This window comes from Somniosus microcephalus, chromosome 6 (assembly GCF_052327205.1).
Source record: "Somniosus microcephalus isolate GS21.2 chromosome 6, FLI_Smic_1.0, whole genome shotgun sequence".
Taxonomy (NCBI): domain Eukaryota; kingdom Metazoa; phylum Chordata; class Chondrichthyes; order Squaliformes; family Somniosidae; genus Somniosus; species Somniosus microcephalus.
The window spans coordinates 7,309,990-7,334,100 of NC_140992.1; the positions used below are offsets into that span (position 1 = coordinate 7,309,990).

The 24,111-nt window shown below is 47.2% G+C and overlaps 1 protein-coding gene across 1 annotated transcript in view; it reads right to left on the bottom strand.

Annotated features, from left to right (window-relative positions):
- The window catches only part of sec62 (SEC62 homolog, preprotein translocation factor), a 66,630-nt gene that overhangs the window by 7,859 nt on the left and 34,660 nt on the right, over positions 1 to 24,111 (bottom strand). The window contains exons 2-5 of the mRNA XM_085989679.1: positions 20,573 to 20,681; positions 18,836 to 18,941; positions 17,964 to 18,177; positions 7,792 to 7,887 (exon numbers count right to left, since the gene is read on the bottom strand). Coding sequence (XP_085845805.1) covers positions 7,792 to 7,887; positions 17,964 to 18,177; positions 18,836 to 18,941; positions 20,573 to 20,681 — 525 coding nt within the window. The remainder of the gene's footprint in view (positions 1 to 7,791; positions 7,888 to 17,963; positions 18,178 to 18,835; positions 18,942 to 20,572; positions 20,682 to 24,111) is intronic.

The window sequence follows — 24,111 nt, forward strand, 5'->3', positions numbered from 1 at the left end:
CCACATACAGTAAAAGGTTACTGCATAAGATAAGAGCTCACGGAGTTGGGGGTAATATATTAGCATGGATAGAGAATTGGCTAACTAACAGAAAGCAGAGAGTCGAGATAAATGGGTCATTTTCCGGTTGGCAAACGGTAACTAGTGGGGTGCCACAGGGATCGATGCTGGGGCCTCAACTATTTACAATCTACATTAATAACTTGGATGAAGGGACCGAGTGTAATGTAGCCAAGTTTGCGGATGTTACAAAGATGGGTGGGAAAGCAAGTTGTGCAGAGGACTCAAAGAATCTGGAAAGGGATATAGACAGGCCAAGTGAGTGGGCAAACATTTGGCAGATGGAGTATGATGTGGGAAAGTGCGAGGTTATCTACTTTGGCAGGAAAAATAAAAAAGCAAATTATTATTTAAATGGAGAAAGATTACAAAATGCTACAGTTCAGAGGGACCTGGGGGATCTTGTGCATGAAATACAAAAAGTTAGCAAGCAGGTACAGCAAGTAATCAAAAAGGCAAATGGAATGTTGGCCTTTATTTCAAGGGGGTTGGAGAATAAAAGCAGGGAAGTCCTGCTACAACTGTACAGGGTATTGGTGAGACCACACCTGGAATACTGTGTACAGTTTTGGTTTCCTTATTTAAGGAAGGATATACTTGCATTGGAGGCAGTTCAGAGACAATTCACTAGGTTAATTCCTGAGATGAGGGGGTTGACTTATGAAGAAAGGTTTAGCAGGTTGGCCCTATACTCACTGGAATTTAGAAGAATGAGAGGTGTGATCTTATTGAAACATATAGGATATACTGAGGGGGCTCGACAAGGTAGACGCAGAGAGGATGTTTCCCCTCGTGGGGAAATCTAGAACACGGGGGCACAGTTTCAGAATAAAGGGTCATCCTTTTAGAACTGAGATGAGGAGGAATTTCTTCTCTCAGAGGGCCGTAAATCTGTGGAATTCTCTGCCCCAGAGGGCCGTGGAGGCTGGGTCATTAAATACATTTAAAGTGGCGATAGACAGATTTTTGCAAGATAAGGGAGTGAAGGGTTATGGGGAGCGGGCAGGGAAGTGACTTTGAGCCCAAGATCAGCCATGATCTTGTTGAATGGCGGAGCAGGCTCGAGGGGCCAAGTGGTCTATTCCTGCTCCTGTTTCTTATGTTCTTATAAGAAATATTATATTTTTGCTGAACTTCAAAACCTCCTAACTAGTGCCAGTAAAGGCTACAGTTCCGAAATAGTCACGTCAACAGCACCAGAGACTGCAGCAACAGTCCATCAGCTCAGGCACATTATAAACATGTTAGAAATATGGATTTATGAAGTCACTGTATCCAAGCCCTCCCTTTATCACAGAAAGGCCCTGCTAACAAAATATACAGAACAATCTAATTTCAAATATAAAGTGTCATAACTCAAGAAAGTATGCAAACATTACTCAATTTAATTTTAAAAAATCTACTTAAAAAAACCCTACTTAGCAAGAATGAAGTGTGCGGATAATCTAACAACAACTTATGTTCTTAAATGCACGATATAAACGTAAGATCATGAGAAATAGGAGCAGGAGTCGGCCATACGGCCCCTCGAGCCTGCTCCGCCACACGGCCCCTCGAGCCTGCTCCGCCACACGGCCCCTCGAGCCTGCTCCGCCACACGGCCCCTCGAGCCTGCTCCGCCACACGGCCCCTCGAGCCTGCTCCGCCATTCAATAAGATCATGGCTGATCTTCGACCTCAACTCCACTTTCCCGCCTGATTGCCATAGCCCTTGATTTCTCCGAGAGTCGAGTAAAATGTTGCAAGGTGCTCCACAAGAGCGACATCAATTAAAAAAAATGCTTTTACCACAGAAAGAGACATCTTGACAGATGACTAAAAGCTTGATCAAAGAGGTGGGTTTTAAGGAGCATCTTAAAAGGAGAGAGGTAGAGAGGCGGAACGGTTTAGGGAGGGAATTCCAGAGCTTAGGGCCTAGGCAGTTGAAGGCACGGCCACCAATGGTGGAGCGATTAAAATCGAGGATGCGCAAGAGGCCATAATTGGAGGAGCGCAGAGATCTCGGAGGGTTGTAGGGTTGGAAGTGGTTACGGAGATAGGGAGGAGACGAAGCCATGGAGGGATTTGGAAAAAAAAATTAGAAACGATAATCCGGGTCAAAATTAAGTCACTTGGACAAGTATGGATTAATTAAGGAAAGCCAGCATGGATTTGTTAAAGGCAAATCATGTTTAACTAACTTGATTGAGTTTTTGATGAGGTAACAGAGAGGGTTGATGTGGTGTACATGGATTTCCAAAAGGCGTTTGATAAAGTGCAACATAATAAGCTTGACAGCAAAGTTGAAACCCATGGAATAAAAGGGACAGTGGCAGCATGGATACGGAATTGGCTAAGTGATAAGAAACAGAGTAGTGGTGAACGGTTGTTTTTCGGACTGGAGGAAGGTACACTGTGGTGTTCTCCAGGGGTCGGTACTCGGACCACTGCTTTTCCTGATATACTGTATATTAATGACTTGGACTTGGCTGTACAGGGCACAATTTCAAAATTTGCAGATGACACAAATCTTGGAAGTATAGTGAACAGTGAGGAGGATAGTGATAGACTGATTCCTGGGATGGCAGGACTGTCGTATGAGGAGCGATTGGATCGACTAGGCCTGTGTTCACTAGAGTTTAGAAGAATGAGAGGGGATCTCATTGGAACGTATAAAATTCTGACAGGGCTAGACAGACTGGATGCAGGGAGGATGTTTCCCCCGGCTGGGGGGTCTAGAACGAGGGGTCACAGTCTCAGGATACAGGGTAGGACATTTAGGACTGAGATGAGGAGAAATTTCTTCACTCAGAGGGTGGTGAACCTGTGGAATTCTCTACCACAGAAGGCTGTGGAGGCCAAGTCACTGAATATATTTAAGATGGAGATAGATAGATTTCTAGACACAAAAGGCGTCAAGGTGTAGGGGGAGAGAGCGGGAATATGGTATTGAGATAGAGGATCAGCCATGATCATATTGAATGGCGGAGCAGGCTTGAAGGGCCGAATGGCCTACTCCTGCTCCTATTTTTCGATGTTGCAAGAGGACATAAACAGGCTGGTGAAATTCGCGGACACGTGGCAGATGAAATTTAACACAGAAAAGTGCGAAGTGATACATTTTGGTAGGAAGAACGAGGAGAGGCAATATAAACTAAAGGGGGTGCATGAACAGAGAGACCTGGGGGTATATGTGCACAAATCATTGAAGGTGGCAGGGCAGGTTGAGAAAGCGGTTAAAAAAGCATAAAGGGGTCCTGGGCTTCATAAATAGAGGCATAAAGTACAAAAGCAAGGAAGTTATGATGAATCTTTATAAAACACTGGTTCAACCTTGTGGTAAACCACTGTTTGTATTCCACTGTGTACATGCCTCGGCTGACTCCTCCCACGAATCCAGGTATAAAGGTGACTGCTCCACAGCCCCTTTGTATTCTGGACCGGTCGACCACTCGAGGCACACCTTCATTCTCTTGTTAATAAAAGCCTGTTAATTACTCGCTTAATCTCAGTCTTTTGAGTTATTGATAGCGCATCAATTTTATTAACAAGATTTTATAATGGAGGAGATCCTCACACCAGCATGCCTAGACTTAGACCATCGGGAGGCGGATGCATCCACCAAGTTTACTCACTGGCTGAGGTGCTTTGAAAAATTCCTGATCACCTCCGCTGAAACGGTCAAATCGAACGAGGACAAACTGGATGTCCTGACCTCCAAAGTGAACCACCGAGCGTACTCGGTCATCCAAGACGCGACCTCGTACGCGGATGCTATCAAGCTCAAGGACCAGTACACGCGCCCAGTGAACGAAGTGTACGCCAGGCACCTCCTGGAGAGTCGTAAACAACAACCTGGGGAATCGACCGAGGAATACCTTCAGGCACTGTCTGTGCTTGGCCGGGCCTGTGGTTGTAAGGATGTAAAGGCCGCCATGTACACAGAGGAACTTATCTGGGACGCTTTTGTAGCGGGCCACAGGTCCAATTACACCCGACAGCGACTGTTGGAGCAGAGTGACCTCGACCTCAACAAGGCCTCTGAACTCGCACTATCATTGGACGCAGCCTACCGGGGCATGGATGCCTACTCCTCTGCACCGTGGACGCCGCGAGGAACGACAGCCTGGGACACGGTAGGACCGTCTCATAGCGCCGTGCCACCCCAGCCACATCCCAGCAACGGCCCAACTGCCGCAGCAGTGTCCCAAGGCCAGACAGCAGTGCCCCAAGGCCAGAAATGCTACTTCTGTGGCCAGGCCAAACACCCCAGAGCGCGCTGCCCGGCGAAAAATGTGATCTGCTCGGGCTGCGGGAAGAAGGGACACTACGCCAGCGTCTGCAGGGCCAAAGCCACCCCGAACCCCAGCAGCGCCGCGTGTGGGCCGTGCGGGCCGCCATCTTGGGCCTCCCCAGCCATGTGCGAACCACCGGAACAGCAGCCATTTTGGACGCCTCCAGCCACATGGGGATCATGGACGCCGCCATCTTGGACGACAGCCGGGACGCAGCAGGCCCCCAACACCGCCTCATCTGATACCCGCAGCGACACACCGACCCCTACGCTGGCCTCCGTTACACTGGACCAAGCGAGACCGCACCAGCTGGCCAGTTCCACAATGGACATTAAGGTAAATGGTCACGAAACAATCTGCCTTTTTGACTCTGGGAGCACGGAGAGCTTCATCCACCCCGACACGGTGCGGCGTTGCTCTCTCCCAGTCCTGCCTGCGCACCAGCGGATTTCTATGGCCTCCGAGTCCCAGTCGGCGGACATTGGCGGCTACTGCGTGGTGACACTTGTAGTAGACGGGACTGCGTACGATAATTTTAAACTTCTGGTCCTGCCCGACCTCTGCGCTGCCGTTCTACTGGGGTTAGATTTTCAGTGCCACCTTAAAAGTTTTACGATGGCGTACGGTGGACCCCTCCCCCCACTCACAGTCCGCAGCCAGCAGCTTCCAAATTGCCCGCCGCGCACCAGGTGCAACCTCTCCACACTCAGAGTCACCCCCCCCCCCCACTGTTTGCTAACCTCACCCCCGACTGTAAGCCCATCGCCACAAAGAGCAGGCGATACAGTGCCGGGGACAGGGTTTTCATTAAAACCGAAGTGGAGCGGCTCCTGAAGGAAGGGATTATTGAGGGCAGCACCAGCCCCTGGCGAACCCAGGTTGTGGTCGTTAAGACCGGCGAGAAGCAGCGCCTGGTCATCGACTACAGCCAGACAATAAATCGCTACACCCTGCTGGACGCTTACCCACTCCCCCGCATAGCTGATATGGTCAACCAGATCGCGCAGTACCGCGTCTTCTCGACCATTGACCTGAAATCAGCGTACCACCAGCTCCCTATCCGCCCTGAGGACCGCCAGTATACTGCCTTTGAGGCAAACGGCCGCCTCTATCACTTCCTTAGGGTTCCCTTTGGCGTCACCAACGGGGTCTCCATCTTCCAAAGGGAGATGGACCGGATGGTCGATCAAAATGCGTTGCAGGCCACTTTCCCATATCTGGACATTGTGACCATCTGTGGCCATGACTTGCAGGACCATGACGCAAACCTCGAAAAATTCCTCTGCACCGCCAAACTCCTCAACCTGACGTATAACAAGGAGAAGTGCATATTCCGCACAACCCGCCTCGCCATCCTTGGCTGTGTTGTGGAACACGGAGCCATCGACCCCGACCCCGACCGGATGCGTCCCCTTATGGAACTCCCACTGCCCCACTGCCTCAAGGCCCTGAAGAGGTGCCTAGGATTTTTCTCTTATTACGCCCAGTGGGTCCCCTACTATGCGGACAAGGCCCGTCCGCTGATCAAGTCCACCTCTTTTCCCGTGATGGCAGAGGCCCGCTTAGCCTTCCACCGTATCAAGGAAGACATTGCCAAAGCCACCATGCACGCAGCGGACGAATCCATCCCCTTCCAGGTGGAAAGCGATGCGTCCGACTTTGCCCTGGCCGCTACCCTCAATCAGGCGGGGAGACCCGTGGCCTTCTTTTCACGAACCCTCCAGGGCCCGGAGACCAGACACTCCGCTGTTGAGAAGGAGGCCCAGGCTATTGTGGAGGCTGTGCGTCATTGGAGGCACTACCTGGCCGGAAAACGATTTACCCTGCTCACTGACCAGCGTTCAGTTGCTTTCATGTTTAACAACAAGCAGAGGGGCAAAATCAAAAACGACAAGATCTTGAGGTGGAGAATCGAACTTTCCACCTACAATTACGAGATCTTGTACTGGCCCGGGAAGCTCAATGAACCCCCGGATGCTCTATCGCGTGGCACCTGCGCCAGCGCGCAATTGATACGCTATCAATAACTCAAAAGACTGAGATTAAGCGAGTAATTAACAGGCTTTTATTAACAAGAGAATGAAGGTGTGCCTCGAGTGGTCGACCGGTCCAGAATACAAAGGGGCTGTGGAGCAGTCACCTTTATACCTGGATTCGTGGGAGGAGTCAGCCGAGGCATGTACACAGTGGAATACAAACAGTGGTTTACCACAAACCTCAACTGGAGTATTGTGTCCAATTCTGGGCACCGCACTTTAGAAAGGATGTGAAGGCCTTAGAGAGGGTGCAGAGGAGATTTACAAGAATAGTTCCAGGGATGAGGGAGTTCAGTTATGTGGACACACTGGAGAAGCTCGGGTTGTTCTTCTTAGAGCAGAGCAAGTTGAGGGGAGATTTGAGAGGAGCTTTGATAGAGGTGTTCAAAATCATGAGGGTCTAGACAGAGCAGATAAAGAGAAACTGTTCCCATTGGCAGAAGGGTCAAGAACCAGAGGACACAGATTTAAAGTGATTAGCAGAAGAACCAAAGGCGACATGAGGAAAAACTCTTTTACGCAGCGAGTGGTTAGGATCGGGAATGCACTGCCTAAAAGGGTGGTGGAGGCAGATTCAATTGTGGCTTTCAAAAGGGAATTGGATAAGTACCTGAAGGAAAAAAATTAGCAGGGCTACAGGGAAAGGGAGGGGGAGTGGGACTAGCTGAAGTGCTCTTGCAGAGAGCTGGCACGGGTTCGACGGGCCGAATGGCCTCCTTCTGTGCTGTAATCATTCTATGATTCTACGAGGATGAGGATTTTAAAATTGAAACGATGCTGGACCAGGAGCCAGGGAAGGTCAGCGAGCACAGGCGGTGATGTGTGAACGAGATTTGGAGAGAGTTAAGATACGGGCAGCAGAGTGTTGGGTGACCACACGTTAATGTAGGGTGGAAGATTGGAGGCTGGCTAGGAGAGCACTGGAATAGTCAAGTCTGGAGGCAACAAAGGCATTTTTTTCCCCCCCAGTGAAGCCTTACCTGGACCTAGTGGTGAGAAATCTAGGGGGTAACTTTAAACTGTGCCGGGCGTGAAACAGATCGGCTGCCCGTTATACAACTCCGCTCAATCTTCCTTTCCACTAGTTATAATGGGCGGCCGAGCCAATCGTTTTCATAAATGATAAAGGCAGAAAGAGGGCGAGGAGAGAGATTCGGAGAAACACCTGTAGGTGGCGATGTTGGAGCATGGAAGGCTTCACCACAGGGAGTGGCTGAGGCAGAGACCACGGCATCTCTTAAAAAGGGAAAGGTGCAGAAATATTTGACAAAGCAGACATGGAGCACTGGGGGGGGGGGGGGGGGGGAAAGAGAGCAGGGCAGTCAAATTAGTTTAGGGTTGCTCTAGCTAAAAGCTGGCACAGACAGGATGGGCCAAATGGCCTCCTTCCAGACCGGGAAACCTCTACGGACGATCCTCACCTCATTCCCGTCAAGGAAAAGCTGGTCGCTGTGCGGTTCCAATTTAAACTTTCGTTTTGTCTCCTTCTTTTTCTTTGGTGTTCCTGGAGCTTCATCCTAACAAAGCAAACAAATAATGAGTTACTGACACAGCGGACATCCCACTGCTTCGATATTCAGAGGCCTAGCTTGCACGAGTGAAAACACTTGTATAGAATTTACAGCACAGAAACAGGCCATTCGGCCCAACAGGTCTATGCTGCACACGAGCCTCCTCCCACTATTTACTTCATTTCACCCCATCAACATAACCGTCTATTCTTTTCTCCCTCATGTGTTTATTGAGCTTCCCCCTTAAATGCATCTATCTCCTTCTTAGGCAGTCCCTCGGAACCGAGGATGACTTGCTTCGACATTAAAAATGAGTTCTCAGGTGACTGATGAGTCCAATGTGGGACCCACAGTCTCTGTCACAGGTGGGGCAGACGGTGGTTGAAGGGGCGGGTGGGTGGGGTGCCTGGGTTGACGTGCGCTCCTTCCGCTGTTTGCGCTTGTTCACTTCAACCACTCCCTGTGGTGGCGAGTTCCACATTCTCACCACTCTCTGGGTAAAGAAGTTTCTCCTGAATTCCCTATTGGGTTTATAGCCCCTAGTTTTGGGCTCCCCCACAAGTGGGAACATCTTCTCTACATCTACCTATCAAACCCTTTCATGATTTTACAGACCTCTATCAGGTCACCTCTCTGTCTTCTTTTCTAGAGACAAGAGCCCCAGCCTGTTCAATCTTTTGTTTGTTAAAAGGTGCAACTGTGTTTCCACGTAATTTTAAAAAAGTTATATGGGGGGATAGCTGCAAGCCTATTGGTGTCTCCCAATCCCTGCTCATTATCTGGTTTTCCACTTTCAAGTTGCTGCTAGAGGCAGCCATTTTGTGCAGAATCCCCTCCCCCACATTGGGCTGTGGGTAGCAGGCTGCCTCGGATTAGCATCTTGAAGACAGGAAGCACAGGAATAGGAATGCCTCAGAATCTGGGAGGATTTTCGTGCAGGCACTACCTCCTGTTGAGTTAGAAATCGTGCACGAATAAAAAAAAAATCAGAAGTTGATGGGAAATGATCTGCATACTTAGTTAAACTTGAATCAAATTTTTATTATTGCAAGTGGACAAACACATGTAGGAACAGTTTCCAACTCATTTCACATCAAAAAGGAATACCAATTGGCAACTTTGGCGAAAATCCAATTCGAGTTGCTGAGTCATAGAGTTATACAGCACAGAAAGAGGCCCTTCGGCCCAGCGTGTCCGCGCCGGCCATCAAGCCCTGTCTATTCTAATCCCATTTTCCAGCACTTGGTCCATAGCCTTGTATGCTATGGTGTTTCAAGTGCTCATCTAAATGCTTCTTGAATGTTGTGAGGGTTCCTGCCTCTACCACCCTTTCAGGCAGTGAGTTCCAGATTCCAACCAAATGGGTGAAAAAGTTTTTCCTCAAATCCCCTCTAAACTTCCTGCCCCTTACCTTGAAACTATGCCCCCTGGTTATTGACCCCTCTACGAAGGGGAAAAGTTCCTTTCTATCTATCCTATCCATGCCCCTCATAATTTTGTACACCTCAATCAGGTCCCCCCTCAGCCTTCTCTGCTCTAAGGAAAACAACCCCAGCCTGTCCAGTCTCTCTTCATAGCTGAAGCGCTCCAGCCCAGGTAACATCCTGGTGAATCTCCTCTGCACCCTCTCCAAAGCAATCACATCCTTCCTATAGTGCGGCGACCAGAATTGCACACAGTATTCCAGCTGTGGCCTAACTAGCGTTTTGTACAGCTCCATCATAACCTCCCTGCTCTTATATTCTATGCCTCGGCTAATGAAGGCAAGTATCCCATATGCCTTTTTAATCACCTTATCTACCTGTCCTGCTGCCTTCAGGGATCTATGTACATGCACACCAAGGTCCCTCTGATCCTCTGTCCTTCCTAGGGTCCTACCATTCATTGTGTATTCCCTTGCCTTATTAGTCCTCCCAAAATGCATCACCTCACACTTTTCAGGTTTAAATTCCATTTGCCACTGTTCTGCCCATCTAACCATCCCGTCTATATTGTCCTGTATCCTAAGGCTTCCCTCCTCGCTATTTACCACTCCACCAATTTTCGTGTCATCTGCGAACTTACTGATCATACCTCCTACATTCATATCTAAATCATTAATGTACACTACAAACAGCAAAGGATCCAGCACCGATCCCTGTGGTACACCACTGGACACAGGCTTCCAGTCACAAAAACAACCTTCGACCATCACCCTCTGCCTCCTGCCACTAAGCCAATTTTGGATCCAATGTGCTAAATTGCCCTGGATCCCATGGGCTCTTACCTTCTTGACCAGTCTCCCATGCGGGACTTTGTCAAAAGCCTTACTGAAGTCCATGTAGACCACATCAACTGCACTACCCTCACCCCCTCGAAAAATTCAATCAAATTGGTTAGACGTGATCTCCCCCTGACAAAGCCATGCTGACTAACCTTGATTAATCCTTACCTCTCCAAGTGGAGACTAATTCTGTCCCTCAGAATTTTTTCCAATAATTTCCCTACCACTGATGTTGGGCTCACTGGCCTGTAATTCCCTGGTTTATCCCTACTACCCTTCTTGAATAATGGTACTACGTTAGCTGTCCTCCAGTCCTCTGGCACCTCCCCTGTGGCCAGATAGGTTCTGAAAATTTGTGTCAGAGCCCCTGCAATCTCCTCCCTTGCCTCACACAGCAGCCTAGGATACATCTCATCTGGGCCTGGGGATTTATCCACTTTTACGCCCGCTAAAACCGCTAGTACCTCCTCCCTCTCAATACTAATTTGTTCAAGTATATCACAATCCCCCTGCCTGATTTCTATGCCTACATCGTCCTTCTCCATAGTGAACACAGATGCAAAATATTCATTTAAAACCTCACCCACATCTTCCGGCTCTACACACAGACTGCCACTTTGGTCCCTAATGGGCCCTACTCTTTCCCTGGTTATCCTCTTGCCCTAATAATCTTATAAAACACCTTGGGATTTTCCTTTATTTTGCCCGCCAGTGTTTTTTCATGCCCCCTCTTTGCTCTACTAATTTTTTTTATAAAGTATCCCCCTGCACTTTCTATACTCCTCTAGGGCTTCCACTGTTTTTAGTCCTTTGTATCTGCCAAAAGCCTCCCTTTTTTTCCGAATCCATTCTTGTATATCCCTTGACATCCAGGGTTCCCTGGGCTTGTTGGTCCCACCCTTGACCTTTACGGGAACATGTTGGCGTTGTACTCTCTCTATTTCCTTTCTGAAAGACTCCCACTGCTGTGATGTGGATTTTCCTAAAAGTAGCTTATCCCAATCCACTTTGGCCAGATCCTGCCTTATCATATTAAAATCGGCCATCCCCCAATTTAGAACCTTTATTTCCGGTCCATCTTTGTCCTTTTCCATGGCTACCTTAAATCTCACCGAATTATGGTCACTGTCACCAAAATGCTCTCCTACTGACACTTCTACCACTTGCCCGGCTACATTCCCTAGAATTAGGTCCAGTACCGTCCCCTCTCTTGTAAGACTTTCTACATGCTGGCTCAAAAAGCTCTCCTGGATGCACTTTAAGAATTCTGCACCCTCTGAGCCTTTCACACTCTGACTATCCCAGTTAATATTAGGGAAGTTGAAATCCCCTACTATTATTGCCCCATTATTTCTACACTTCTGAGACTTGCCTACATATCTGTTCCTCTATCTCTCCCAGACTGTTTGGGGGCCTATAGTACACTCCCAGCAAAGTGCTTGCCCCCTTTTTGTTTTTAAGTTCTACCCATTAGCGGAACCTGCTATCATCCCTGAGGTGGCCAATTAAGTGTTCAACATCATAAAGTTTACTCGCCAGCTAATGGTTCCTAGTGCGCCATTTGCAAAAACAATCTCAAAGCCCGAGAGGAAAGTTGATATGTAAGATTTGTGAAAGGTAAATGGCGAGAGGCGGGGTATGTGCTCCAACTGTTCAAAATTATGAAAAGGTTATAAAGCAAAAGATTACTTCAACAAGCTGATCATTGGATGGCAAAAGGGCATAAACCCAGCGCTTAGAGCGGGCAGTTAGAAGAAATGCTTTCACGCAGAGTGCCATTAGGATAGAATCAGAGATTTACGGCAAAGAAGGAGGCCATTCGGCTCATTGTGCCGGCTGACAAAGAGCTCTCCAGCCTAATCCCACTGTCCAGTTCTTGGTCCGTAGCCCTGTAGGTTACGGCACTTCAAGTGCATACCCAAGTACTTTTTAAATACGATGAGGGTTTCTGCCTCTACCACCCTTTCGGGCAGTGAGTTCCAGACCCCCACCACCCTCTGGGCGAAAAAAGTTCTCCTCAGTACAAAGAAGGTTCACTCAGTTAATCCCGGGATGAGGGGATGGACATATGAGGAGAGGTTGAGTAGATTGGGACTCTATTCATTGGAGTTCAGAAGAATGAGAGGCGATCTTATTGAAACATATAAGATTGTGAAGGGGTTGGATCGGGTGGATGCGGGGAGGATGTTCCCGATGATGGGTGAAACTAGAACTAGGGGGCATAGTCTTAGAATAAGGGGCTGCTCTTTCAAAACTGAGATGAGGAGGAACTACTTCACTCAGAGGGTGGTAGGTCCATGGAATATGCTGCCCCAAAAAGCTGTAGAAGCTACATCATTACATAAATTTAAAACAGAAATAGACAGTTTCCTAGAAGTAAAGGGAATTAAGGGTTACGGGGAGCGGGCAGGAATTTGGACATGAGTCTAGGTTCGGATCGGACATGGCCCTGTGGGTAGCGGAGCGGGCCTAGGGGCCATGTAGCCTGATCCTGCTCCTATTTCGTGTGTCTAATTCTGTTAGATTAAGGAGATGGTTCTGTGATAGTAGATTGGCGGTTAGGATCAGATCAGCCATGATCTTATTGAATGGCGGAGCAGGCTCGAGGGGCCGATTGGCCTACTCCTGCTCCTATTTCTTATGTTCTTATGTTCAACTCCCCTCTAATCCTTCTACCAATTACTTTAAATCTCTGCCCCCTGGTTATTGACCTCTCTGCTCAGGGAAATAGGTCCTTCCTATCCACTTTATCTAGGCCCCTCAATTTTAATAGTGGGGGGGTGGGGAGGGTTCAGGTGAAGGGGAATTTAGAAAGTCAAAGAGAAAGGACAAGGCAATAGTGCAGGGTAGCGATAAGAGTGATGATAACCAGAGTGTGACAGGAAGAGACAGAGCGTATAAATATAAGAGTGCACCAGCAAATAGGGTCAGTGTGGGGAAAAATGGTAAAAAGACAAAATTAAAAGCTCTTTATCTGAATGCACGCAGCATTCGTAACAAGATACATGAGTTGACGGCACAAATAGAAATAAATGGGTATGATCTGATAGCCATTACAGAGACATGGTTGCAAGGTGACCAAGGCTGGGAACTGAATATTCAGGGGTATTTGATATTTCGGAAGGATAGGCAGAAAGGAAGAGGAGGTGGGGTAGCTCTTAATAAAGGATGAGATCAGTGCAGTGGTGAGAAATGATACTGACTCAGAAGATCAAGATGTAGAATCAGTTTGGGTGGAGATAAGAAATAGTAATGGAAAGTCACTGGTGGGAGAAGTCTACAGGCCCCCTAACTAGCTACACTGTAGGACAGAGTATAAATCAAGAAATAATGGGGGCTTGTAAGAAAGGTACGACAATAATCATGGGCGATTTTAATCTTCATATAGATTGGAGAAATCAAATTGGCAAAGGTTCATAGAGTGTATTCGGGATGGTTTCTTAGAACAATACGTTGTGGAAGCAACCAGGGAGCAGGCTATTTTATATCTGGTAATGTGTAATGAGACAGGATTAATTAATGATCTCATAGTAAAGGATCCTCTGGGGAATTTCAAATTCAGTTTGAGGGTGAGAAACTTGGGTCTGAAACTAGTGTCCTAAACTTAAATAAAGGCAATTACAAGGGTATAAGGACAGAGTTGGCTAAAGTGGACTGGGAAAATAGATTAAAGGGTAAGATGGTAGATAAGCACTGGCAGACATTTAAGGAGATATTTCAGTGAGAAAGAAAGACTCTTCGAGAAGGATGAACCTTCCGTGGTTAACTAAGGAAGTTAAGGATGGTATCAAATTGAAAGAAAAGGCATACAATGTTGCGAAGATTAGTGGTAGGCCAGAGGATTGGGAAATTTTTAGAAACCAGCAAAGGATGACTAAAAAAATATTAAAGAGGGAGAAGATAGACTGAGAGTAAACTACCAAAAAATATAAAAACAGGCAGTAAGAGCTTCTACAGGTATATAAAAAGGAAGAGAGTAGCTAAAGTAAACGTTGGTCCCTTAGAGGATGAGACTGGGGAATTAATAATCAGAAACAGGGAAAAGGCAGAGACTTTGAACAAATATTTTGTATCGGTCTTCACAGTAGAAGACACAAAGCATCCAAATAATAATTGATAATCAAGGGGCTATAGGGAGGGAGGAACTTAAAACAATCACTATCACTAGAGAAAAAGTACTAGGCAAACTAATGGGACTAAAGGCTGACAAGTCCCCTGGACCCGATGGCCTGCATCCTAGGGTCTTAAAAGAAGTGGTTGCAGAGATAGTGGATGCGTTGATTGTAATCTACCAAAATTCCCTGGATTTTGGAGGTGTCCCAACGGATTGAAAAAGCACAAATGTAACGCCCCTATTCAAGAAAGGAGGGAGACAGAAAGCAGGAAACTACAGGGCAGTTAGCCTAACATCTGTCATTAGGAAAATGCTGGAATCCATTATTAAGGAAGTAATAGGACATTTAAAAAATCATCATAAAACCATGTTGACTCTGCTTGATTGTATGAAAGGGAAATCGTGTTTGACAAATTTACTAGAGTTCTTTGAGGATGTAACGAGCAGGATGGATAAAGGGTAATCAGTAGATGTAGTGTATTTGGATTTCCAGAAGGCATTCAATAAGGTGCCACATAAAAGGTTACTGCACAAGATAAGGGCTCATGGGGTTGGGGGTAATATATTAGCATGGATAGATAGAGGATTGGCTAACTAACAGAAAACAGAGTCGGGATAAATGGGTCATTTTCAGGTTGGCAGGCTGTAACTAATGGGGTGCCACAGGGATCAGTGCTAGGGCCTCAACTATTTACAATCTATATTAATGACTTGGATGAAGGGTACTGTAGCCAAATTTGCTGATGATACAAAGATAGGTGTGAAAGCAAGTTGTGAAGAGGACACAAAGAGTCTGTATAAAGGGATATAGAGAGGTTAAGTGAGTGGGCAAAAATTTGGCAGATGGAGTATAATGTGGGAAAATGTAAGGTTATCCACTTTGGCAGAAAGAATAAAAAAGCAAAATATTATTTAAATGGAAAGAGACTACAAAATGCTGCGGTACAGAGGGATCTGTGGGTCCTCGTACATGAAACACAAAAAGTTAGCATGCAGGTACAGCAAGTAATTAGGAAGGCAAATGGAATTTTGGCCCTTATTGTAAGGGGGATGGAGTATAAAAGTAGGGAAGTCCTGTTACAACTGTACAGGGCGCTGGTGAGACCACATCTGGAATACTGTGTGCAGTTTTGGTCTCCTTATTTAAGGAGGGATGTACTTGCATTGGAGGCAGTTCAGAGAAGGCTCACTAGGTTGATTCCTGACATGAATGGGTTGTCTTATGAGGAAAGGTCGAGTAGGTTGAGCCTATATTCATTGGCGTTTGGAAGAATAAGAAGTGATCTTATTGAAACATATAAGGGATTTGGGAGGGAGCTTGACAGGCTAGAGGCAGGGAGGATGTTTCCCCTCGTGGGGGAATCTAGAACTAGGGCATAGTTACAGAATCAAGGGTCGCCCATTTAAAACATAGATGAGGAGGAATTTCTTCTCTCAGAGGGTCGTGAATCTTTGGAATTCTCTACCCCAGAGAGCTGTGGAGGCGGAGTCATTGAATATATTCAAGGCGGAGATAGGCAGATATTTGAGCTACAGGAGAGTCGAGGGTTATGGGGAGCGGGCGGGAAAGTGGAGTTGAGGCCAAGATCAGATCAGCCATGATCTTCTTGAATGGTGGAGCAGGCTCGAGGGGCCAAATGGCCTACTCCTGCTCCTATTTCTTATGTTCTTAGCCACCTCAATTGAGTCTCCCCTCAGTTCCAAAGAAATCAACCCCAGCCTATCCAATCTTTCCTCACAGCTAAAATCCTCCAGTACCGACAACATCCTCGTAAATCTCCTCTGTACCCTCTCTAGTACAATCACATCTTTCCTGTGATGTGGTGACTGGAACTGTATGCAGTATTCTAGTTATGGCCTAACTAGTGTTTAATACAGTTCTAGCATAACCTCCCTGCTCTTATATTCTCTGCCTCAGCTAATAAAGGAAAGTATCCTGTATGGAATGTATTACCACAAGTAGCTACTGAAGCGGAGTCATTTGTGACATTTTAGAGGGAGTTCGGTAAACATTTGAAGAAAGACACGCAGCAGGTGAAATGGGATTCGAGTAGGCAGCTCTGATGTGGAACTAGCACCAGCACGATGGGCCAAATAGCCTCTCCCTTTGCTGAAATGTCTGTGATTCCATAAAAATGAAAATGAGTGAACTTATTACTATGACACCTCGAGTGAAATGCTCAAGCATTCACTAAATTCCAGGGCCATCAACTAAATAAACGGCATTTAAAATGCACGTCGGATATGAAAAGAACAAGTAACAGTGCAAGAAGGTCACAAGATGATTACGGATGAACCGTTAGACCCATTTTAATTCATCCATCCGGAATGATCCTAAAGCCTCCCCACTGCCAAACTTAAACTGTTTCCCAAATGATTGCCGGGTTTTGGCCTCCACTACTCGATCTGGAAGTCTATTCCACGTGCTGATCACTCCTTGTGAAGAAAATTTTGGCCTCGTGTGCATCCCCGATTTCCTTCGCTCCACCATTGGCGGCCATGCCTTCAGCACGCTGGACCCTAAGCGCTGGAATTCCCTCCCTAAACCTCTCCTCCTTTAAGATGCTCCTTAAAACCTATCTCTTTGACCAACCTTTTGGTCACTTGTGCCAATATCTCCTGATGTGGCTCGGTGTCAAATTTTGTCTGATAATGCTTCTGCGAAGTGTCTTGGGATGTTTTACAATGGTAAAGGCGCTATATAAATCCAAATTGCTGTTGTTATCTTTGCCTTGACAGTAGGAATCAGCCTTATGGCTCTTTTCTACACTGTAACCAGTGCTTGAATGTCTCTCTTGGGTCTTGGTGTCGAGAACTGTGCACAGCACTCGTGGTGTGGTTTGACCAGAGCACCGTACAGCTCGATCACAACTTCCTCTGACACATTTGGGTAGTTCAACATTTGTTGACTGCTGCTTTGCATTGGTTGGACATGTTGAGCATCAAGCCTACTGAAACTAGGTGTCTCTCAACTTGCCAGGCCGACACTCCAGTGCAGCACCGAGCGAGTGCTGCACTGTCAGAGGTGCTATGAGACGTTAAACCGAAGCCCCGTCTGGCCTCTAAGGTGGATGATTGAGTTCCTGCGGCACCATTCGAAGAGGAGCAGGGGCGTTCTCCCCGGTGTGCTGGCCAATATTTATCCCTCAACCAACATCACTAAAACAGATTATCTGGTCATTATCACATTGCTGTTTGTGGGAGCTTGCTGTGCGCATATTGGCTGTCGCGTTTCCTACATTACAACAGTGACTATACTTCAAAAGTACTTCATTGGCTGTAAAGTGCTTTGGGACGTCCTGTGAGGAGGAGAAAGGCGCTAGAGAAATCCAACTTGTTTCTTTTTTCCTCATGTGCACGGAGTTTCTGAATCCACGTCATTGATGTGAATTAAAAACAGTCATGGTCCCTGCAGCACCTCACTCAGTACTTTCCCCCAATCCCAACATAACTCCTCTAACTAGTGCCTGTTCTTTCCTACCCTTCAGCTAACTTCTTATCCATTTCCACAATTTACCTTGAATCCTCACAGTTTTGAGCTTAGCTACTGGGTGAGATGGAGAGGGGGTGGGAGGAGGCTCGTGTGGAGCATAAACACCGGCACGGACCAGCTGGGCCGAATGGCCTGTTTCTGTGCTGTGAATTCTATGTAACAGTCTTGTGTGGAACGCGTGGCGTATTTCACTCAGGAAACATGTCTCTTACCTTTTTCTCTTTCTTGGTTTCTTCTTTTTCACTGTCCTTTTTCTTCTCTTTCTCTTTCTTGCTCTTTTCGTCCTTCGTGATTTCCTTCTTGCTCTTCTTTTCCTCTTCTTTGCTGCTGTCATTTTTCCCTTTTTCTTTCTCCTTCTTGATTTCCTTTTCAGACTTCTTTTTCATTACTTTCAACGCCCGGTGAAAGAATTGCTTCTTAAGGAGCCTGTCGACATTACAGGGGAAAAGGGTTTATTTCAGTTCTGCCAGTTACAACCTACCAGCACTCCCTCAGTACTGCACTGGAGTGTCAGCCTAGGTTTTTGTGCTCAGGTGGGACTTGAACCCACAACCTTCTGTCTCAGAAGCGAGCGTGCTACCCACTGAGCCACAGCTGACACTAGGGCACTGGCTTGTGGTGTTATCTGGAGCGGAGAAGAATCCATTCTCATCCCTCCAGATTCTAGTAATAAACCAAACTTGCCACCAGAGTACCGTGGACCAATGTTCCTGCTAAGCTGCGCTCGTGCGCGGCCGTGCAGTAATCTGAAAGATCCCGCACAGGCCGCTCACCGGCTTTTACATTGTAAATACCGCGCATGTGCAGATCTTTAAAGAGGCTGCGCAGGACAAAGCGCAGCTTACAGGGGACGTTGCTGTGGACCCGCCTGGTTTAGGTATCGGGATACCGAGTCTGCCACGGAGTTGATTTGGTTCCAATCTTCAATCACCAGGCATAACATCATGAAGCTACCTCGACCCCAAAGAGACGCTGCTTACTAATCCCACCCCCCGCCCCCACCTAAACTCAAGGAAGCCAGAAGATATTAACAAGAGGGAAACGGCAGAGTTTGCAAATGGAGCAATAGAAAAATTCCACACACCTGTTGCAGTATTCGACTACCGATTCCCTGGTTGTAAAGACAGCCTCCTCTCCTTTCTTTGATTTTGCCCATTTGGAATCCAGCAAGCAGTCGACTGCTTTGGAAGCTGGAAGGTGTTGACAGTAAAAGGTGCTCAGTCAGTTCCTGAATATATATTCTACAGGAACACTCCAATCTTGTTTTGTTAAAGGAGACAGGACACAATACGTTACACGAAATGTTCCCGCTAAGCTGCATGGGCCGTCTGGAGGTCTCGCGCAGGCCGCCTGCCGGCTTTACAATGGAGAAACCGCACGTGCGCGGGAATCTGAATGGACCGCGCAGCCCCTTAAAGGGGCCGGGCACCCCAAAAAAAATTAGAGGGAATACTGGTTACATGTAACAAAGTCTAGGTGGATTCATTTCGAGCAGCTCTTGTTGGGAAATTCTTCACTCCGACATATTGTGCTCAGTTACCACACAGGGAAGTAAGGGTATCAAGGGATATGGAGCGAAGGTGGGTCAATGGAATTGAGGCGCTGTACATTCGATGAACTTCGACACAAGGAAATGCTTTTTTTTTTTAAATGCAGGAAAGATGGATTACGCACATTGCAATAGCTTTTATGAGGAACTGAACAAAGTTGGTTCATGCCAAATTCTCACCATGGCAACAGGTTCAAATTCCACGGGGCACAAATTTAAAAAACTCGGAAGTCAGGGGCAAGAAAGCTCTTCAAATAGAACTACTGCATGCAAAGGGTAATAAATTTGTGGAATAAGTCAGCGGGGAAGGCACGTGAAGCAATGGGTTCAAGAGACAAGTCGGTGTTTCCAGAGAGAAGAGGCCGGGGGGCCGGGGGGGAGATTGAGGGGTATGGTGAAAGGTAAAGTTGACATTAATGAGAATGGATGGACTCGTCAGATCTAGTGGCCTCTGCTGTGGAGTATCGCATTTATTCCACATGCTGGAATACCTCAACACACAACTGTCCGAGGACAACTGGAGCTTTCAAGACCAAGATCAATAGAGTTTTGTAGAGTAAGGGTGTCAAGGGATATGGAGCTATGGAGGGTAAAAGGAGTTTAGGTACAGACCAGCCGTGATCTAATTAAATGGTGGAACAAGCTGGAGGGGCTGAATGGCCTCCTCCTAGGATTCACTATTTCAGGAGTTCTCCTCAATGAGGGACTTGTTATATGGAGAGAAGCTGGGGTCGTTCTCCTTAAAGCAGAGAAGGTTAAGAGGAGATTTGATAGAGGTGTTCAAAATCATGAAGGGTTTTGATAGAGTAAATAAAGAGAAACTGTTTCCAGTGGCAGGAGGGTTGGTAACAAGAGGACACAGATTTATAGTACGGTAATGGGCAAAAGAACCAGAGGGGAGATGAGAGAACATTTTATTACACAGCGAGTTGTGATCTGGAATGCACTGCCTGAAGGGGTGGTGGAAGCAGATTCAATAGTAACAATTAAAGGAGACTGAATAAATACCTGAAGTGAAAAAAACTGCTGGACTATGGGGAAAGAGCAGAGGGGGAGTGGGACTAATTGGAGAGCTCGACAAAGAGCCGGCACAGGCACGATGGGCCGAATGGTCACCTTCTGTGCTGTCATTCGATGATTCCAATGTCAGAATTGGTTCTGTATTCAATGGGTCCCAATTGAGTAACTTCGCCAAGAGATTCAAGATGTACACGGGCACGTGTGTGTACGCACACACGCACGCTAGCTATATAAACTGTTTTTATTTCTTACCAATGAAATAATCCACTCTGTGGCCCATCATGGTGGTGGACTTGGTTGGACAATTGAAACGCAAATACTTGGCCACAGCTTTCTCTTCTTTAGTTGGTTCCCCAACCTCCTTAAAAACAAAAGACAATTGCACACGATCAGCACATTCCAGTGGGAGTTATTGCATTTTGCCACGATGAGTGAGGTTTTTGACTTGGGACTGCCCCTGCCCAGCATCGCTCGTTACCAAAGACAAATTCAAGATGAAAATGGATCGTAATCAGCGTGTGCACTGAATGACGATATAGAACTCAATGGAGGATCTGCAAAGCACAAGGTCAGTGCAGCATGCTCACTTTGCACCTTTGCTGAATTGGACAGTCCGATTTGCTCAGCAGAGGTCCTTTAACTGACGTTATGGGCACACAGGAAATAACTGCTCAGCATTTCAAGCATTTACACTTTCTTAACACTGCTTCTCATCGTGGCAACCATGTAAAACCACAAAAATTCCTCAAAATTAAATAAATGCCCATCGATTTTATTATAAATTGAACAATACTGCAGCAAAAGAAAGACTTGCATTTCTGTAGCACCTTTCATGACCTCAGGACGTCCCAAAGCGCTTTACAGCCAATGAAGTACTTTTTGTAGTGTGGTCGCTGTTGTAATGTAGGAAACGCGGCAGCCAATTTGCGCACAGCAAGTTCCCACAAACAGCCATGTGATAATGACCAGATAATCTGTTTTAGTGATGTTGATTGAGGGATAATTATTGGCCCCAGGACACCGGGGAGAACTCCCCTGCTCTTCTTCGAATTAATGCCGTAGGATCTTTTACGTCCACCCGAGGGCAGACGAGGCCTCGGTTTAATGTCTCATCCGAAAGACGGCACCTCTGACAGTGCAGCACTCCCTCAGTACTACACTGGGAGTGTCAGCCTCGATTTTTGTGCTCAAGTATCTTGAATGGGGCTGGAACCCACAACCTTCTGACTCAGAGCCGAAAATGCATACAACTGAGCCAAGCTAAGATATTTAGTCAGTGACCAATTCTTTTTACGGTAGGAGGTAGCCGTGGCTCACTGGTAGCATTCGTGCCTCTAAGTCGGAAGGCAGCAGGTTCAATCCCCACAACAGGACTTCAGCACGCAACCTAGGCTGACACTTCAGTGCGATGCTGAAGGAGCGCTGACGTGTCGGAGGTGCTGTCTTTTGGATGGGACATTAACACGAGGCCCTGTCTGCCCCCTCAGGCGAACGTAAAAAGATCCCATGGCACTGTTCCAAGAAAAGCAGGGGAGTTCTCCCCGGTGTCCTAGCCAACATTTATCCCTCAACCAACACCAGCAAAAACAGATTCACTGGAAACTTTTGCACTGCTGTTTGTGGGAGCTTGCTGTGCGCAAATTGGCTGCTGTGTTTTCCTATATTACCAACAGTGACTACACTTAAAACATACTTCATTGGCTGTAAAATGCTTTGGGACATCCTGCGAGGATGTGAAAGGTTCTATAAACATGCAAGTTGTTTCTTCTTTCTCACCGCCTACTTTTACATTTGAATTCTGCTGGCGCTCTCTAGAAAGGTCACTCTGATGGCAGATTTGGAAAACGTGCGTCTCCATTGCAGGCGGAACAAGGTAAACTGGACAATTTACCATCAAGGGGTGGAGACAGACCCAGGCGTCAGCAATCGACGATACCACAGTAATATAAAACCACCCTAAAGTAACACGATATTTAATTGTTCTCATTCTCCTCCATTCCCCCAAAGAAAGCAAGCAGATAAAGGTAGGCCCGCGAGCCCAGAGGGAGCGAGGTAAGTGACATCAGCACAAGGGAAGGAGCTGATTGGTGACTAGCTGGTGATTGTTTCTTTAAGTCTTGAGTTTATTTCTGTTAAGTTACTTAATAGTCTATTAAGTAGAGGCATGGCAGGGCACCTCAGTCCGTGGAATGCACATCTTGTGCCATGTGGGAACTCCAGGACACTTCCCGTGTCCTGGACAACCACATGTACAGGAAGTGTTGTCAGCTGGAGGAGCTCAAGCTCCAGGTTTCAGAGCTTGAGCAGCAGCTGGCGTCACTGCAGTGCAACTGTGAGGCTGAGAGCTACGTGGACAGCACGTTTCAGGAGGTGGTCACCCCGCAGCGTAAGAGTGTGCAGGTAGAGAGGGAATGGGTGACTGTCAGACAGCCCAGGCAGGTAGTGCAGGAGTCCCCCGAGTGCATCTCACTCTCTAACCAGTGGCGAGGGCGATGGTTCCTCTGGGGAGTACAGCCAGAGCCAAGTCCATGGCATCACGGGTGGCTCAGCTGTACAGGGGGCGGGGGGGGGGGGGGGGGGAGAGGAGGAAGATCGGGAAAGCAATAGTGATAGGAGATTCGATAGTTTGGGGAACAGACAGGCGCTTCTGCGGCCGCAGATGTGATTCCAGGATGGGATGTTGCCTCCCTGGTGCCAGGGTCAAGGATGTCACCGAGCGGCTGCAGAACATTGAGGGAGGGAGGGTGAACAGCCAGAGGTTGTGGTCTATGTCGGTATCAACGACATAGGTGGAAAGAGGAATGAGGTTCTGCAGGCAGATTTTAGGGAGCTAGGAAAGAGATTAAAAAGCAGGACCTCAAAAGGTAGTAATCTGCGGATTACTCCCGGTGCCATGAGCTAGTGAGTATAGAAATAGGAGGAGAGCGGATGAATGTGTGGCTGGAGAAATGGTGCAGGAGGGAGGGCTTTAGATTCCTGGGACATTGGGACCGGTTCTGGAGGAGGTGGGATCTGTACAGGCTGGACGGGTTGCACCTCAACAGAGCCGGGACCAATGTCCTCGCGGTGGGAGGGGGTTTGCTAGTGCTGTTGGGGAGGATTTAAACTAATTTGGCAGGGGGATGAGTACCAGGATGTGGCATTAGAAAGGAGAAACAAGGTGCCCAAAGGATTGGGAGAGACAGATAGCACTAGAGTAAGAAATAGTACGGTATTAGGTGGGGTCAGACTAAGAGAGAATACAAGGTGGTCTAAAATAGGTTTACAGTGCACGTGTGTGAATGCACGAAGTGTGGTAAATAAGGTTGGTGAGCTGCAGGCGCAAATAGACACACGGGAATATGATGTCATGGTGATAACAGAGACCTGGCTCAAAAAAGGGCAGGATTGGGTACTAAATATTCCTGGATAGTAGGTGTTCAGGCAAGATAGGGACGGAAAGAAAGGAGGTGGGGTGGCAGTATTGATTAAGGAGAATATTACAGTGCTGGAGAGAGAGGATGTCCTGGAGTGGTCAAGGACAGAATCTATTTGGTTTGAGTTGAGAAACAATAGAACTGCCATTAGGTGTATTCTATAGACCACCAAATAGTGGGAAAGATATGGAGGAGCAAATTTGCAGGGAAATTACAGAGAGGTGCAAGAACTATCCTAATATAGACTGGGATAGTAATAGTGTAAAGGGCAGAGAGGGGGAAGAATTTCTGAAGTGTGTTCAGGAGAACATTCTTGATCAGTACATTTCCAGCCCAACGAGGGAGGAGGCATTGCTGGATCTGGTTCTGGGGAAT